The sequence below is a fragment of the Staurois parvus genome, unplaced genomic scaffold (assembly GCF_062004578.1).
Source record: "Staurois parvus isolate SC_StPar_1 unplaced genomic scaffold, SC_StPar_1.0 ptg000527l, whole genome shotgun sequence".
NCBI classification, from domain to species: Eukaryota; Metazoa; Chordata; class Amphibia; order Anura; family Ranidae; genus Staurois; species Staurois parvus.
This window is the reverse complement of record NW_028318323.1, coordinates 1270545-1289532: the sequence shown is the minus strand read 5'-3', so window position 1 is coordinate 1289532 and position 18988 is coordinate 1270545. Positions and strand designations below refer to the sequence as shown.

The 18988-nt window shown below is 39.5% G+C and overlaps 1 protein-coding gene across 3 annotated transcripts in view; it reads right to left on the bottom strand.

Moving 5' to 3' along the window:
* Window positions 1–18988, bottom strand: part of COL15A1 (collagen type XV alpha 1 chain) — a 1471644-nt gene that overhangs the window by 406217 nt on the left and 1046439 nt on the right. For all 3 annotated transcript variants that reach the window (XM_089690361.1, XM_089690362.1, XM_089690363.1), the window contains 3 exons: window positions 6364–6444; window positions 1371–1414; window positions 202–285 (listed from right to left, as the gene is read on the bottom strand). In XM_089690361.1, the coding sequence (XP_089546487.1) occupies window positions 202–285; window positions 1371–1414; window positions 6364–6444 (209 nt within the window). The remainder of the gene's footprint in view (window positions 1–201; window positions 286–1370; window positions 1415–6363; window positions 6445–18988) is intronic.

Sequence of the window (18988 nt, the reverse complement as noted above, 5' to 3'; positions counted from 1 at the left end):
AGATTTGTTTTTTTAATTGATTTCAATAGGGTTCACAAAAAGTTTACAACTGGACAAGTTCCCCAAACCTGCCCTCAGATTGAACCCAAGCAGATTTTAGTCCCGAATCAGCAAAATGACAGTGTCTCTTTCCAAAAAATACATTTAAGATATGCTAGATATTATTTGTATGATGTATTTTTCTATAAACACTTTACATACCCTTTCTCCTGGTGGGCCTGGTGGTCCAGGTGGTGGATGCATGAAATACTCATTGCTGGAATCTCCTTTTTCTCCCTTTTCTCCCTGGTAAAGAAAAACATTATCTTGTTTATATTGAGATTAAAATGAAATTTCTGTTACAAAGCAGTTATTTCATTTTGGTATACTTTTGAAATATATTTTGCATTGCATCCGTAAAATAATTAAGAAGCAACTGAATAAAAAGAAAACAAATACTAGTAGTAAAAAAATATATAAATGTAAAATCATCAGCAAAATATTAACTAAGGGGAGGAAGGAGTTGATTTGAGATGATTAGGGTTACAAGGGTTTACATAAGAAGGCAGTATAGTGTTCATTTTTTTTAACTGGTAAGACTGCCTGAACTATTATATGCAGATCAAACATCACCCATTCCATCTGGTATGCTAGAAGAGGTACAATGAAGCAATCATAACATAAGCAATAATGCTAAATTGTACCTCTTTCTGGCACTGCAGATGCTGTTTTGTGACGATCAGTTTATACAGGAGCAGTATAAATAAAACAAGTTTACTGAAAGTAGTTAATGCTTGAAACAAACTTCCAGCAGAGACAGTGGGGTTTATTTACTAAAGCTGGAGAGTCCAAAATCAGACTCCCTTCTGCATAGAAACCAATCAGCTTCTAACCTCAGCTTGTTCAATGAAGCTTTGGCAATGAAACCTGGAAGCTGATTGGTTTCTATGCAGAAGGGAGTCTGATTTTGGACTCTCCAGCTTTAGTAAATAAACCCCAGTGAGTCAGTCAACAGTAAGTGGTTTCAAACATGCTTGGGACAAACATAGATCTATACTCAGACAAAAAAAGTTAACAGCCAAACAAACAAAAAATACAAAAACATGTATAAATTAGATTTAAAAAAAAAAAGGGCAGGCCCAATGGACCAATAGGTCGTTTTTCTGCCGTCACTTTTCTATGTTTTGTCTTTTTCTATGTACAGTAAATCCTGGCTGTCAATATAACAGCTGGAAATTGATGGTAAATGTAGCTGGAGAGCTAAAGGGGCTGGACTACGCACCCCCAAAATATTTAAGTTTTTTTTGGACGTGTGTAGCATGCCCAATATTCAAACGTAGTACATCATGTATTACAGCTCTGATGAGTGTGATTATTAGTATTAATTTTACCTTGATGAAATAATGATTCAGGTACTGTGAGTTAACAGGATAGTCTGTAAGAAATAATAATTATCAGTTTTATAAACACAATTTTCTAGTGAACAATTTAAATTGTTAATGTATAAAAAATAAAACTACAGTAAATACGTATACAAAATCATGTAAACAATGCTCCCGACACACACACATACTGTATATCTAGATAATATATATGATCTTATAGCATACATTTATTGTCCCTAAGGAACACTATAGTCAAATTCTACATAAAGGGAATGAATATTTAAAGAACCATCTGGCCTACAATCTATAGTCATCAATGGAATAAAGGTTTAGTGTTTTTAAAATGTTATTACACAGTATTGGAAATTGATATGCAAAAAGCCACTTTAGCAAAAGAGGAAGCCAAAAGATGTATTCTTATTTTTATGTTCTTCCCAAACTGTACATATTTCCTTAGGTAATTCAAATATTTCTTGCACTGGAAAATGTAATAACATATATGTAAATGAGATCTTCTTTTTCAATTATTGGGTTACAAGTTTGCTGGGCTATTCACAAAATATAAAGTTCTTTTAGCAATTTAGAATTTATTTAGAAATAAGAACTTTATTTTGGTTAGCTTAGATATCCCTTTTTGTGCTCATGGATTGGGCATATTTTTTATTTCCAGATAAGTAAACACTAATTAGCAATTGACACTACTCCAAATTTTGCAATATGGCATCGTGAATTTTTTTTTCACTATAACAATCCATCTTAGTTTTAGGCTAGTTTGAACACCACCACACATTTAAAAGTGTAAAGCAGTATCCTTTGTTACACTAGTGTCATAGGAATTTAGATAATGTGGAATAGGTATCGGGGAATATTAGTAGCTTTTGTACTGGAATAAAGTGAAAATGCAATATTTATAATTGTAATGTGATCACTAAACAGACACTGTAAATAAAAATTTGAGGTTAAAAAAACAAAATTGAGGTTTTTAACAGGCTGTAAAAAATACAGAAGAAATATGTGAAAAGGAGCAAGAAGAACCACCTAAAATAATAAAAATATGAATATACAATATTTTGTGTTTACAATATTTAAACATTTTTTGCCCTGACCAAAATAATGAAAATGTGTACAAAACCATTATATTTTAAATATTTTTCATGTTGTGGTTGATTTGGATATACAACAAAAATGTACGCTTCTACGCATTTCATCTATATGACATCATCAGGAAACCGCCTGTAGTTCCCCCCTGCAACAGCTAAAGAACAACTTCTCCTCTCCGCCTGCCAGATTTCAGGTGATTTATAAAACCAAATTAGCACAGTAGAAGATTCATAGAGCAGAAGGTATTTGCATGTCTCATTTTATCACATATCCTAAAAATTAGTTTTAATTTCAGGGCAGGGAAAGGTGCCATGCAAATCTTCTTACACCCCAATATTTAGTATTAGGCTGTATCTGTACCACACAACGAATCTGAATATATAGGTAGTCATTAGGACTAAGGTTAAGTTAACCTTTAGTAACATGTCACACCTGTATTAAGGGGGTAACATGTAACATGTTACTAGGCAGCACTCACCCCCTGATCTCCCACTGTGATAATGGGTGGGAGTTGTTCTTCCTGCACCCACTGCCACAATTGTTTCATTCCTGTGCTGTTCTATACCATCTTTGAAGTGTTTGTGCCACACTTTTATTTGTGCTTCACTCATTGCATCATCCCTGAAAGCATTCTGAATAGTTTCAGTGGAAGAATGTTCAAGCTGAATGCAAAATTTGATGCATATTCTTTTCTCTACTTGCTCAGTTACTTTGAATGCATTTGACACATATTACACATGCTCACTCAGTGGTGTCTAGCTCCCCCATGGACTAGTACAGTGATGTCATCATTGTTCATACATTTGCATTCCAGTCATCTCTTCTTGGCTGCCAGGTCACATCAACGTTGTGCAAACCATTCTCATTATATTAATAATGGCTGGAAATTTTTTGGACAGACCTCATATGTGGTTTTCTACTGGAAAAATCCATTAATTCCAAAATGAAATGTTAAAAATTCTTTTGAACGACATTCATTATTCTAAGAGTTTTCATAAGAATTTTCATTCAAAATCCATCCATCTCTGGCCAGCTTTTACCCCTTACAATATGTGATGGAAGGAGATGTGGATAACTTTTAAAAGGACTCTGTTGTGCTATACACTGATTTGGTGGAGGACTTTATTTTCTTTAGTCCTTCCTCATCATAACCTTCTGGATTATATATTAAAATAGAAATGCAGCTCATTTTGTATCCTTTGCTTTGCAGTTTAGTAATGTATCAGCAAATTAGTAATAAAATGAGTACATTTTCAGTTACAACTTTATGACTACACTAAAATGATAACATTTTTTATCTTGTTTCTAGGTGAACAGAGGTCAGTGTTTATTTGTGGCTTGCAGTGTAATTTTTTCTACGAAAATATTTTCATCATAGTTTTCATCAGCTGAATATTTTCAGTGGCGAAAACTAAACGAAAATAAATTCAGTTTCAATTCAGATGACTAAAATAAAATTAAAACCAAAATGGTTTGTGTGTGCACGTGTGTGTGTATGTGTCTGTAATGGCTCATTTACATGTAGAAATGAATGTCTATGAACCCTTTTAGTACATTGAATGGACTACCAATACAACTTAAGACATGATAAAATAGGTCCTTCACTATTTGTTACAACACAATGCAATGCAACACATAGAACATTGGTGTGTTTTAGCACATTGTGAATGTGCACTAGGGTGCAATTAAGAATGAAATGCAGCATATACATTGCATTGCAGCAACATGCATTAAATGTGTCGTGAGCTCAAGAAGCACTCAATGTGAACTGACACATGTTGCAACAATACCTTTGCATTAGGGTGCATGCCCATTTATATTTAATGGAACCCCAACACATATACTCAAAATAAACAAACCTGCTGTATTATCTGTTTGACCCTACCAATCCTCTGTACTTCCCATGATTATTTACACAGAGGAAGAGGAAGAATTAGTAAGAAGCCAGCCACCATGTTGGACACTATTGAAAGTGGAAGAAAAACATCTGTCTTTTCTCTAAATGGCAATATTGCTGGTGACCTTTGGGCTTTTACCTTTATACATACAACTAATATAAAAAGAAAATTTTCATACATAAAAAATGTAAAAGGATTGTCCATGATTAAAAGAAAGTCCCAAAATAGTGATTATTCTACATGCATTTCTCATTTGAACCATTCAGAGTACAAACCCACTGAAAACACAATCCATTACCAAATGGCAGGCATAACTCAATACATAAAGGTCATTATAGAAGGTCAGAAGTGCTCAGGCTGATCTAAAGGCAACCATCAGATCAATCACCACCTTCTATCTCCAAATCCAGGGAGAATCATTGCACTACAAAGGTAGCTCTCACGCTTATTAACTGTCCAATACAGATATAAAAGAATCCACCTACAGTTTCAAAACAGTACCATAGATATAGATTTCAGAATTGTCTATAAATGTGATCTGCACAACCAACGTAGCTCTAAAATCTTGTCTTTATTGAAAAAATAACATCATAAAAGTTACAATAACAGTCAGTTGATGCTTTCAGAATGACATGCACACAGGCCCTATGTTTTATATAAACATTCATGTTTATATAATTATTTAAAATAGCTGCATGATCACCATATAATATTATCTGTTTCATATTGATTATTTTGGGACATTGGATAACTTTAGGAAGGATTTGAAACATGGTAGAAAGATAAGATCTTGTGTGGAAAGCAATACATAAATAAATATATATATGCTGATAATTTGCAGTAGCAATATATATATATATATATATATATATATATATATATATATACTGCTACTGCGAATTATCAGGGACATAAATTATTTTCTAAATATTTTTTTAGTGAACTTTTACATATGATACGGAAAACTAAAGTATTTTGTAAGGCAGTCATCATTTAGGAGGCACTGCGATGCATGGCTATAGAAAAAAACAGTAGTACACCTTTTATTTAAACACAAGAGCACCACAATGCATGTTGTGTGTTGTGATGCATTGCAGTGCAGGTCCTTCAGCACTAACTGTACTGCCATTCTTAATGAATCACCCCACACAGGGTGGTATGCGCTTACCATATTTTTCTGTAACATGCAATAAATACTTTACTGTATAAGTATGAAGGGACGAGTAGTGTACCATGTGTACAGGGTGTGCATTGCACATGGGACCCAAAGGCAGGAAGGCCCACTGTGCCCTGTCATAGCCTCATCAGCCTGTCAGTGCAGCCTCATTAGTGCCCATCAGAGCAGCCTCATCAGTGTCCATCAGTGCAGTATTTAACTACACCCTCTTTAAGCCATGCCCAATATTTAGCACAATTTAAACCACACCCACTTTTCACAACATTTTTTATTTTTCTCAATTCCTAGGACCCACGTTTGACCTTGCACACGGGCCCACTGATTAGGCTCCTGGAAGGGACCTTAATGTTCAAACAACAACTATTTGTTTTTTAAGGGATTTTTTAGTACATAAAATTTGAATCTCTTTTTGTCTGATGAAAATGTATTCATTTTATTGCCAGACATAAATTTAAAAACAAGTCAAGGAAAAATAGTTTATGTTTTGTACAGTGTGGGCAATTTTTCAACCCACTGTCAGCTTGTTCTTACTTTCTTTGTGCTCTCTGCATAGATTCAACGCCTCTATTTGTCCTAGTAACCATGGTCCTTGAGACAATAAGTGACAGGAATTTACAGTCATCATCAGTTCACACTTCCCTTACTTTAGAGATTTCCTTTCAATTTCTGTTGTATCTATGGAACTGATAGGAATTATTGCCAATGTGACACAGACAGAAAAAAAAAATCTGACATGGGTGTTAACTATTCCCTACTCTATCCCCCAAAAAACATTTTAGATTTGGATGTACATAAACAAATTATAACTTTAGTTACTACATGCCTGAGGGTCCTGGTGGTCCAGTTTCTCCATTTTCACCCTTGGAACCAGGAAGACCTAAAGACCCTTTTTCACCCTTTTGACCTGTGGAAAAAAGAAGAATCAAACTGAAAAACTAAAGGCAATTACTTGTCTTACATTTTTAACAGAATAGCTTTCTGTTCTATTTTTTTTTTTAATTCATGCATCTTAGTACATTAAATAATATGCACTCTTCATCTCATTTCTGTTTCCTGTGACTTTTCAAAATAAAAAGCTGCCACTATGGAGGTCATCAGTATATAATTTAAAGCACACCTTTGATAACTGGATTATATTTATGTTTTAACTAGCATCTTGATGGTTAGATAGTTGGGGCCTTTAAAGGAAAGCCTTATGTAAGCCTCCTATAACTTGTCAACTCAAGAATTAGATGGCAAATAGGGTAGTGGGCAATCTTCATCTACCCTATTTGCCATCTAATTCTTGAGTTGACAAGTTATAGGACTTTCCTTGTGCCTCCTATACCCTCTACTACTTATCTTAGGGTAGTGGGCAATCTTCATCTACCCTAAGATAAGTAGTAGAGGGTACAGGAGGCACAAGGAAAGTTGGTTAAAAAAACCAAAAACTTTATTTAAAAGTAAAGCTGCAATAGAAGCTTCAATAGTTCACGAGAACATTTTATGCTGTGACTTCAGCTCAGAAGAAAGGGTTTCAATATTTTATGTTCACCATCCCAACCTCACTTAGATAATTCTGCCTCTGCACACCTACTCCTCAATTTCATGTATCTGCAGTACTGCATTTTTCTGATGTTACTTTATATGCTATTGAGGTTTCTTTGTAAGAGTAATTTTTTTATAAGAGTAGAATATTTTATTAGAATACACCAGTCAACCATACCTGTATGACCAATGACAAGTTATGTGAATACATTGGCATACCAAGGCATTTGAAAGTTGGTGGGATATATTAGGCAGAAAGTACATGTTATCCCTGAGGTTGATGTGTTGAAAACACCCTCAGGTGGTACATATCAAGTAAAATCCACATGAATGGCAGGACCCAAGACTTCTCAGCAGAACATTGCCCAAAGCATTACACTGCCTCCACAGCTTGCCCTCTTCCCATACTGCATCCTTGTGCCATTTTTCCCACAGGTATGCGATGTGCACAGCACACACACACACAGCCATCCACATGATATAAAAGAAAATGTGGTTCATCAGAAAAAATGGCCACTGTAGTTTGCTGTGTATGGGACTGTGCATAGCTGTAGACCTGTCAGAATGTCCATACTGACATGCATTCACAGCCAAAAACACCTGCAATGGGCATGTGAGCATCAGAACTGGACCACAGAACAATGTAAGAATGTGGCCTGGTCTGATGAACCACATTTTCTTTTATATCATGTGGATGGCTGTGTGTGTGTGTGTGTGTGTGCTGTGCACATCGCATACCTGTGGGAAAAATGGCACAAGGATGCAGTATGGGAAGAGGGCAAGCTGTGGAGGCAGTGTAATGCTTTGGGCAATGTTCTGCTGAGAAGCCTTGGGTCCTGCCATTCATGTGGATTTTACTTGATATGTACCACCTACCCAAACAATGTTTTTGACCAAGTACATACCCTGCCACACTGAAAAATGGTTCAAGTAAGGTTTTAGGGAGGGAGGAGGAGCCTGGGCATTGCGCCAAACGGGAGTTCAGTTTAGAGCTCCCGACACCGGCCCTCTCCGTAGTACCGCCGACAGTGGATGGAGGACAGGAGAGCGCAGATGAGGACAATGTGAGTGCGGTCCCCTAGGATAGAGGAGAGCCCTTGGAGCCTGCCCGCAAGTCTGCCCTGGAGAACCGAGAGCTGGGGGAGAGGATAAGTGGCTGAGAGGGAGAGTGGAGATCTCTGGGAGGATACGGGAGCTGAGAGGACGCCGAGTGATCACGTGGCTTGGCGCAGAGGAGTACTGGGAGAAGAGAAGCCGGCCGGCGTGGAGGAATGAATGTGAGTCCCGGCTTGTCTCCCAAAGAGTCCTAAATAAACCGCTATGTGCCGCTATGTATACTGAGGTCAGCAACGCCAACTCCCCCCCCCCCCCCAAAAAAAAAGAAAAGAAAAAGAGGAGAAAGAAGAAAAACCAGGAAAGCTGCCCCACTCAGGAAGAAAACGGAACTAAGAGGGTGAGTGAGAGCAGCAGAAAAAACATATAATTTACTGTATTGATAATAATTAAGCCTATGCTGAAGTGAAGGTGAAGGAACCTTGTGGGGGGGGGGGTACTGTACCCAGGAGGGACTATTAAAAAGCCTAAAAGAGAAGAAGGGAAAAGAGGACTTTTTTTTTTGCTTTTTTTTTTACCTCTTTTTCCGCCTAGCTGACTGAACATTGAGAGGAAGAAAAGAGAAAAATAGAGAGAAAAAATATATTAACAAAATGAAGAATAAAACGGCAAAGGGAGGAGGTTCAAAAGTCGCTCAAACAAGCTCAATCAAAAAATATATACCATCACAGGCAAATAGTACCCTGGAGAGACAAACAGTAATAAACGGTAGTGGTGAAATGGAACATAGCATAGGAGGTGAAAGCTCTAGACTATCCCTAGGAATGGCAAATAGTAGCCAAAATATGAACGATATGGATATAGAAAGAACAAGGACACGGGAAGATATAGAAGAACAAGAGAAGAGATCTCAATTGCTCACTAAAATTGAAATAGCGGATATGTTTAAAGAATTAGAAAAATCTATAAAACAAGAAATGGGGAAACTACGTAAAGATATGGGACAGATATTGGCAAGAGTAGAAGATACGGATGGAAAATTAGACAAACATCCCCAAGCCGTATTTATCATGGAAAAAAAGCTAACGTATATATGAGAAAAGAGCAAAGAAATCTGCTATATAAATTGGAAGATCAAGAAAATAGGGACAGAAAACGTAATTTCCGGATACAAGGTCTCCCAGAGATACCCCAAGGAGAAGATCTGCAGGAAACAATAAGTTCCGTTTTAAACTTGATGGGGTCTATAGAATAGGAAGGGTCCAACAACAGGAGGGAAGAAAGAGCAACTCGAAAGACATAATTGTACAATTTAATTATTACCGAGACAAAGAGGAAATATGGAAAAAGGTAAAAGGAAGAGCGATAAAAAAATATGGGGAAGTAAATATTCAGATCTTTGCTGATCTCGCAGCAGAAACATTGATAAGAAGGAGAACTTTAAAACCACTTTTAGAACAAATGAGAAAAAAGAAAGTTCAATATAGATGGGGATTTCCCGCCTGTCTGATAGGATGGAAGAATGGTCGATCGGCAAGATTGAGATTTCCTGAAGATTTGAGAGACTTTTGTGAGAGACTTGAACTACAGAAAATAAATATTCCAGATTGGGAGGAAGGTCAGGAGGAGAGAAGTCAGTTGGAAAAAGATAGGTGGCAGGCTTCATAAATTGAGATAGGGTAGAGGGGGTAGTGAGAGAGGGGAGAGAGATGGAGGGGGGATGGGTTTTTTTTTCTCTTGTCCCCATGCCGTACTCACTCTCTTTCACACCCCCTCCACTTTGAACTCGGCGGGAAGGGGGGGCGGGGAGGGATAAAGCACATGCTCAGAGCCACACCTCAGGGGTCTAAATCAAAGGTGGGATTAGGCCCACAAATGATACGTAGGCAAATTATAGGCCTAACGGGGGAAGGGTGGGTATGGTGGAGGGAGGGGCAGGTGGGAGGGGGGAGAGGAGGCGTGGGGTGGGTGGGGGGAGGGAGGGAAGAGGGGGGAGGTAGGGGTGGGAGGGGTATGGGGGGTGAGTAGTTAGGTTAACACTCTGTGATATGGGGGGGAGACACATTAGTAAAGAGAGAAGAAGTGAGGGGATGGAGAGGAGGAGAGGAGATAAAAGAAGAATGGAAGAGATACAGTTTGTAACTTATAATGTAAATGGGTTAAATAGCCCCGGGAAGAGATTCAGGTTATTTAAAGAGTTACAGCATAGATTATCATCAGTGGTTTTCTTACAGGAGACACATTTGGAGTGGTGTGGTTTATGTAGATTCCCCAATTAGAAGAGCAAAGGGGGTGGCAATAGGATTTGCAAAGAATATAAGGTTTGAGTTGGAGAATAGAGTGAAAGACCCTGAAGGGAGATTTCTGTTTCTAAAGGTTAAATTACAAGAAATAGAGTGTACAGTAGCTAATATTTATTGTCCAAATAAGAAGCCAGAGATATTCTTGAAAAATGTCTTGAAAAATTGATGGATTTCAAAAAAGGTGATTTGATTGTGGCTGGAGAATTTAAACTATGTATGGATTCGCAGATGGATACAACCTCTCCTGTGAAGAGGGAGGAGAGTAGGTCTCTGAGATCATTGAAGAGGATGATATATGAATGTCAATTGGTAGACATATGGAGAATTAAACATATGAAGGATAGAGACTATACTTTTTTCTCACATGCACATGAGATGTATTCAAGACTGGATTATATATTGTTAGAACATCGACTTATAGAGTCCTTGGTCAAAGTAAAAATTGTAGTAATGTGAATATCGGATCATGCTCCTGTTACAATGAAATTAATATGGGGGAAGGAGTTGAGAGGGGGAACTGTATGGAGGTTGAATGAGACACTTCTCCTGGATCAAGAGACTGATCAAAACATTAAGGAAGAAATAGAGTGATTTTTTGGAGAAAATGATACAGGAGACATGTCAGTGGCTACAGTATGGGAGGCTCACAAGGCTTACATTAGAGGAATCCTTATTGCGATCGGGGCAAAAAAGAAAAGGGAAAGGAGAGAAAAAATTAACGGGCTCCTCAAGGAACTCTTTGAACTTGAACAATTGCATAAAAGTAGAATAACAAAAAAGATAATGCAGAGAGTAATAAATAAGAAAGAAAAACTAAATAATTTAATGGAAGAGGAAAAGAGAAGAGTTTTTAATAAAATGATAAGTGAGAGGTATAGATGGGGAGATAGGCCTGGAAAATATTTAATGAGGGCTCAGAGGAAAAAAAAAGGCTAGGAATTATATAGAAAAAATAAGTGATCCCAAGGGAGAATTGGTTCATTCAACCAAAGATATTGCCAGGGTGTTCAAAGAATATTATAGTAAGTTTATATAATATTACCTCCCATAATCCTATAAATAATGATGGAACAGGGAAAATTGAAAAAAGACGGACATATTTAAAAAACTTAGGATTATCAATATTAAGTGAAGTACAATTGAATTCACTAGAATCAGAAATAACGCAGGAAGAAATACAAGTAGCATTAAAAAGTACCATGGTTGGGAAAAGTCCAGGGCCAGATGGATATACTGTGAGGTATTATTAACCATTTGACGCCCAGCCAAATGACGGCCAAATGGCATCCGCAAAATGTATTACCTTTCCGGGAGGCCGCCATATGGCGTCCTCCCGCACATGCACAGTTCGCGCGCTTACAGAGCCGCGCAGCGGCGCGATCTGTCACCGGCCGTGTACCTCGGACATGGCCGATGACAGATCTGAGTACCGACCCCCGTTGCCGGTACCATGTGACCTGCTGTGACCAATCACAGCAGGTCACATGACAGTTGTATACAATGGATGGTTTCATTCATGCCATCCATTGTATACCAGTGTCTAGCTGTGAATGGTCACAGCTAATCACATGCACATGTCATGTGATTAGCTGTGGCCAAATTACAGCTAAGCACAAAAAAAAAAAAAAACGCTGAATGAATCAATGTCATGCAGGTAAATGCTTGCTTATAGCAAAGTAATTCTGTAAAAAAAAAAAATACTGATCACTTCCCCAAAGTAGTACAATGTTACTATGGTAACATTGTACTACTTTGGACATAGTGAAATATGAAAATCAAATCTTAAAAAAAAATTTAAAAAATGTAATAAAAAATGTAAAATAAAAAAAAAATTAAAAAAAATTAAAAAAATTAATTTTTTTTTTCACACTGTCACCAGTCAGTGTCCCTGATCACCACCATGCCAGTTATATGATGATGCTGTACTGCACTGGTGACAGTATGTAAAAAAAAAATAATGAAAAGTAATTTTTTTTATTTTTTCATTTTCTGAAAAATTATGACAAAAAAAATACAACTTCAAAAAACTCGCCATGCCTCTTATGAAGTACGTCAGACTGTCTACTTTGCAAAAAGTGGTCATTTGGGGGATATCTGTACTATTCTAACATTCTTGGACCTCAAGAAATTAGATTGTCTGTCAGTACTTCAGGATTGATCAATATTCAGATCTATACCATAGTTTGTAAACTCTATAACTTTCCTGCAAACTAAAAAATACATCGTAATTTGGGTTATTTTCACCAAAGACGTAGTAGAATACATCTCGGCCTAAAAATGGTAATTGTCCCTAAAATCTTATATAAATTTCAAATGATACCAATTAAGCTCCCGGAAGTATATTTTAAAATAATTAAAAAAATAACAAGATATATTTGGAGGAATAAAAAACCTAGAATAGACTATGAAATACTATGTAGAAATAAAGAGAAGGGTGGATTGGGAGTCCCAGATTTTAAGAGATACTATAATTCAGTAATAATGGCGAGCATTTTTGATTGGATGCATAACTCTAAGGGGAAAAGCTGGGTTAAAATTGAAAATGTACTTAGTAGAACGAATTTAAGTAGGATCATATGGGTGACTACACAATATTGCGGGTTAGTAGATAGCACAAGTTTGTATACTTTAAATGTTTTAAGAGTTTGGGATGTGTTGCACAGTCAGAAGAGATGGGAATTTAATTCACTGCTAATGCCACTAGGGGATACAGAGTTTTTCCTCCGGGTAAAGAGGGCATCACAGGAAAGTGGATTAAGAAGGAGGGTGCACAATTAAGGGATATAATGGTGGGGGAGGAAATGGGTTCACTTAAGTATTTGGAAAAGAAAAAGGGAGAAGTTTTCACAAGAATGGATGAGTGGCGTTACTACTGTGTTTCCCCGAAAATAAGACATATCCATAAAATAAGCCGGAATTCTAAGCATTTGTGCAATATAAGCCATACCCCGAATATAAGACATAGTGATGGACAGGCAGCCCTTCTCATCTCCCCCATTGTGACAGCTGCTATCTCGGAGATGAACGGAGAGGTTACGGGCAGCCCCATCAAAAAGGTCGGCTCCCAGTCATTCTGTCATTCTGTGCGTGCTGCAAGTTGATTCATAGAGGGAGACAGTGAAGACGTATAAAGTGAAAGTAAAAGTCTCCTCAGTTCTCTGCTTTAGGTACTGTATTGTGTGTCCTCAGGGGGAAGAAGTAAAGCTGTGCCTGCTGTTTTACTCAGCACTGTGGGTCTCTCTCCCCCAGCACCAACCAGCAACAGTCTGTGGGTTTCTCTCACCCCCCACAAACACCAGTAAAGCTGATGCTCCCCAGTACTGACTAGCAACAGTCTGTGGGTCTCTTTCATCCCCCACAAACACCAGTAAAGCTGCTGCTCCCAATACTTACCATACATACCATACTTAATAAAAATAAGACATCCCCTGAAAATAAGCCATAGTGTATCTTCTTGAGGAAAAATAAATATAAGACCGTGTCTTATTTTCGGGGAAACACGGGATCAATTGAAACACTTCATAGGGAAGCTTTCAAAACCCCTGAGAACTAGAAAGGATTGGAACCCTTTTGAACGGTTACTGGAAACACGGGGAGTTGGGAAACACAGAATTGCTAAAATATATAAGATTCTCACTGAAATAGACACAGATATAAGGCCACTGCACTGTGTGCTCCCAGTTAGTCACCTCCTGGTAATTCTAGGTTACATTTTGAACTCTTCTCTTTTGGATTGTCTTTTCTATTTGTGAATGTCAGTCCATACATCCAATGGCCTGAGAGACCCCAGGTGAAACTTTGCATAGTTACTGCAATAGTGAGCCACTAAGATTGGGGGGGGGGGGGGTTTGTTCAGGGATGCAGATATTCACCAAATGATGAATCCTAAAGGTTTCTCTATCACACATCAGACCGAAATACACCCACGTACAAAGTGGTGAAGCAGTGGTGACACAGCAATCACATGTAGACACGTTGCCACCACACCTGACTCTTATGCATCCCTTTATTTATGTTCATTCACCATGTCATACAGCAAGGTTCAGAACCACCAGGGATTCTTTCATCAGACAAAAGTGATGTACAATATGCAAACAGTTCATTATTATACAGCCATCAATGAAAAAACACCAACTATCACCCCCATGATGTCATCATGAAGTCACATTCCCATAAAAAAAGTACACAATAATATAGATGACACCAATTGAACAGCAATTACCCAGTGTTATAAACAACTAATATGTAACACCTGGTTCAGATGTGTGTGATTATGCACCTGGATGCAGAAGAGTGGTATGCAGAAGGAGGAACTTATAAACAATGGGTTTAACAATTATGATTGGTGTCATTATCTGTATTATTATGTACTTTTTTGGCAAGAATGTGACATCATGATAATGCCATGGGGATGGCAACTGGTGTTTTTCATGTGTTAGGCTCACTATACACATGACAATCTGACATTACAATCTTTTTAGATCTACCAAAATGTAATGTGAGGACCTGTTTAATCTATTCAATTAATTTATATCCAAGCAGGCAGCCTCTTGCACTACATACTTCTTGATGAATCTAAAAAAAAAGGTAAAATCAGACTGTAAAGTGTGTGGTGAGCTTTGCATTATATAAATGTTGGTCAACTGCCTGCATATTTTGTGTCACTTTTGCTTGATAAAGTGACTTCTGTTGGTTCTAAAAAGTTGTACTTTGCTATATGACATGCTGAACAAATGTCAGGTTGACCTGGCGGAGGATGGTAAAGGGACCAATGAAACGAGAAGCAAATTTCATAGAGGGTACTCGTAGATGGATATTCTTGGTAGAGAGCCAAACCTTGTCACCAGGAAGAAATTTGGGACTCACACAGTGATGGCGATCTGCAGCTACTTTGTACTTGGAAGCTGCCAGACTAAAATTCTTGGAAACCTTTGCTCAGATGGAATTGAATGATCGTTGTGTTGCTGCAGCCGCAGGCACCACAGAAGAGATAGGATTAGGAAATGGCACAAAAGGATGGCGACCATTCACAGTAAAAAAGGGAGACTCACCAGTACAGGCACTGTCATGGTTATTAAGGGCAAACTGCCTAGGATAAAAGGTCTACCAAATCATCCTGATGGGCCAAAATGAAGGCACGGATATACCGTTCAACTTTTTGGTTGACCCTTTCAGTTTGGCCATTAGACTATGGATGAAAGGCTGAGGACAGGTCCAACTTGATTTCGAAGGATGTGGCCTCCAGAAGCAAGCTGCAAATTGAACACCTCTATCAGACACATGTGAAAGGGCGTACCATGAAGATGGAAGATTTCCTTAATGAATTTGGAAGCCAAAGTGATAGCAGAAGGTAGTCCAGGCAGTGGAGTTAGGTGACACATTTTTGAAAACATGTCCACAACCACCCAGATAATGGTGGAAACTGCTGAGAAGGGTAGTTCAGAAATAAAGTCCATAGATATGCAATGCCAAGTTTCATCTGGAACAGGTAGAGGTAAAAGAAGACCTGATGGAGCAGATGTGGAGGACTTAGATTGCATACAAATGGAGCAAGCCTGAACATATTCTTCAACATCCTTCCCGCAGTGAGGGCCACCAGTAATGACGCTGCAGGAAGGCACAGGTGCCTTGCACACCAGGATGTCCAGAGAGTTTAGAGTCATGTGCCCATTTGAGTAGCTTAGAGTGAAGGGCAGCGGCCACAAAGGTCTTTTCGGGTGGGATGTTTCTAGACTGAAGATGAGTGGTGGCCAGGATACAATTGGCAGAAATAATCAATTCCAGTTCAATATGACACTCAGAGTGAACAACGTCAAATGACCTGGACAAGGCATCTGCACGGGCATTTTTGGAATCGGGCCAGAAAGTAATGTCAAAGTAGAATTTTGCAAAGAAGCGAGCCCATCGCGCTTGTCTGGGATTCAAATGCCGGGCAGATTGGAGATACTGGAGGTTCTTATGATCAGTATAAATAAGGATACGATGTGGAGATCCCTCCAGCAGATGTCGCCATTCTTGCAGTGCCAGCTTTATAGCCAGCAGTTCCCGATCCCCGATATTTAATTCCTTTCAGCATCCAAAAACTTCTTAGATATGAAGGCACAAGGACGGAGCTTACCATCATGCATTTGGAGAAGGACTGCCCCCACTCCCAAAGGTGAAGCATCTACCTCCAAGAAGAAAGGCTAGAAAATGACGTACGAGAATAGATGCAGGGAGAAAGATGGATTTAAGTTTATGGAATGCCTCAACTACCTCAGGAGACCAGGTTCTGATGTTGGAACCCTTCCGGGTTAAAGAAGTGATTGGGGCCACCAGCGAGGAATAGTCAGGAATGAACTGGTGGTAGAAGTTGTTGAATCCCAAGAAGCGCTGTGTGGCTTTCGAATCAGAGGGCTGAGGCCAGCTGGAGATGGCTTGGAGTTTGGCAGGATCCATAAGCAGCCTTTTATCAGTGACTATGTAGCCTAGAAAAGGAACCTGGGTTTGCTCGAAGAGGCACTTCTACAACTTTTCATACAGGCGGTGGTCCTGAAGACGTAGAAGGACAGTACATACATGCTGACGATGAGTGTTCAAATCTGGAGAAAAGATGAGTATGTCGTCCAGATAGACAATGACACAAACATATAGGAGATCAGAAATAAATAATTAACAAAGTTCTGAAATACAGCTAGGGCATTACACAAGCTAAAGGGCATTACAAGATCTTCATAATGCCCGTCTTTGGTATTCAAAGCTGTTTTCCACTCATCATCCTCACAGATCCTAACCAGACTGTATGCTCCACGGAGATCTAGCTTTGTGAAAATTCAAGCATCCTGGAGCCTGTCAAAGAGTTCGGAAATCAATGGTAAAGGGTACTGATTCTCAACAGTGATTGCATTGAGACTTCTATATCAATGCAGGACCGGAGCATACCATCTTTTTTCTCCACAAAGAAGAAGCCAGCCCCTTTCCTGGACAGACAGAACAGGACTTAATTATATGAACTTCAGCTCCACAGTAAAGGCATAGAACAAGTCTTGGGCGACGCGATCGCTCTTGTGGAGTGAGGCGTGTTCGGCCTAACTGCATAGGCTCTTCAGATGCCAGTACCTTTGCAGAGGTAGATTGATCAGGTGACTTCTGGAAAATAGGAGCTAACAAACCCACTGGGGGACGATGTGGACCAACCCTTTCCAGATCTCGCTCCTGGAAGCGGACATCGATTTGGATGCTAAGAGCAATCAAGTCATCCAGGTTGTTGGGCATGGTTCTTCCAGCTGGTTTGTCCTTAATACGGTCTGCTAGACCCTGCCAAAATGTTGCAGAAAGGGCCTCATTTTTCCTTGCCAGTTCCGAAGCTAAGGTGCGAAACTGAACTGCATATTGACCAACAGTCATGCTACCTTGACGAAGCCGAAGAAGAGCTCCTGCAGCAGATGAAGTCCTGCCGGGCACATTGAAGGTTTTACGGAAAGCCTGCTAGAAGGCTGAGAGACTGCAAATAGTTGGATCTTGACGCTCTCACAGTGGCAAGGCCCAAGCCAGTGCTTCACCAGAAAGGAGGGAAATCATGTATGCCACCTTGGAGTCAGTAGAAAAATGGTGGGCTGATAGCTCAAAGTGAATTGAGCACTGATTGATGAAGCCCACACAAGCTTTGGGATCACCAGAGAAGCGAAGCGGTGGAGGCAGCTGGAATATTGAAGGACTGTGTTCCACTGGAAGAACAGCGGGGGTTGGAGAAGCAGGACCAGAGCAGGAGCCGAAACAGAGGGTGAAGAAGTGGACACAACCTGTAGCTGATCCAACCGGGAGGAATGTTCCTGGACACCAACTCTCTGTGCCAAACACTGAAACTGTTCCAGGAGAGGCTTTGGAGGCGGATTTGGGAGGTGCTTTGGAGAGGAGCTCTCCAGGTTGCTGGTATGGACAAGGGCAAGTGGTATCTAACCCCAGGGGAAAGGGCAGGGACCATCGGAAGTTACGGATGCCATTCCTGGGAGAGCGATCCCAGGAGCAATGAGTGACTGAGTTGGACAGGCTGGTCCAGCAGGAGATAGAGCTGGACAACTGATATCGGGCTCTGCAATGGTACACAGAGCAGGAATATTTAAGGGGGACAACAGAATGCTCTCCTGAGGGATATGACTTTGGTGGCCCTGGATTGCTGTGGGAGAGTCTTACAGATCATTTTGTGTTTGGCGATGAAGAAGAACCTACCCTGGAGGAGTTACGAGAAGACAGAGAGGCTATGTTCGGTCTCACAGCGGTCTAAGAGCTTGAACCAGATCTGGAATACCTGCTGATGAAAGAACTGCATCTGGAAAGGGCATGCAGGCAACTGCTAAAACATGTTCGGCAGCATGCCCAAGTGTCGGCAGTGGAAATTCCAGAGACGGGGGATTTGATAGACTTCTCTGCTGAGGAAAAACAACCTCGAAAGCCTCCAGCAGAAGACCTGGCAACAGGGCCAAATATTACTGAACTCTGCCCAGCACTGGTAGCATCTTCTGAGTTCCACAGACAGGAGATAGTGGACCCCTATCCCCAGACACCAGTTCCAGAGACTGGGGATTT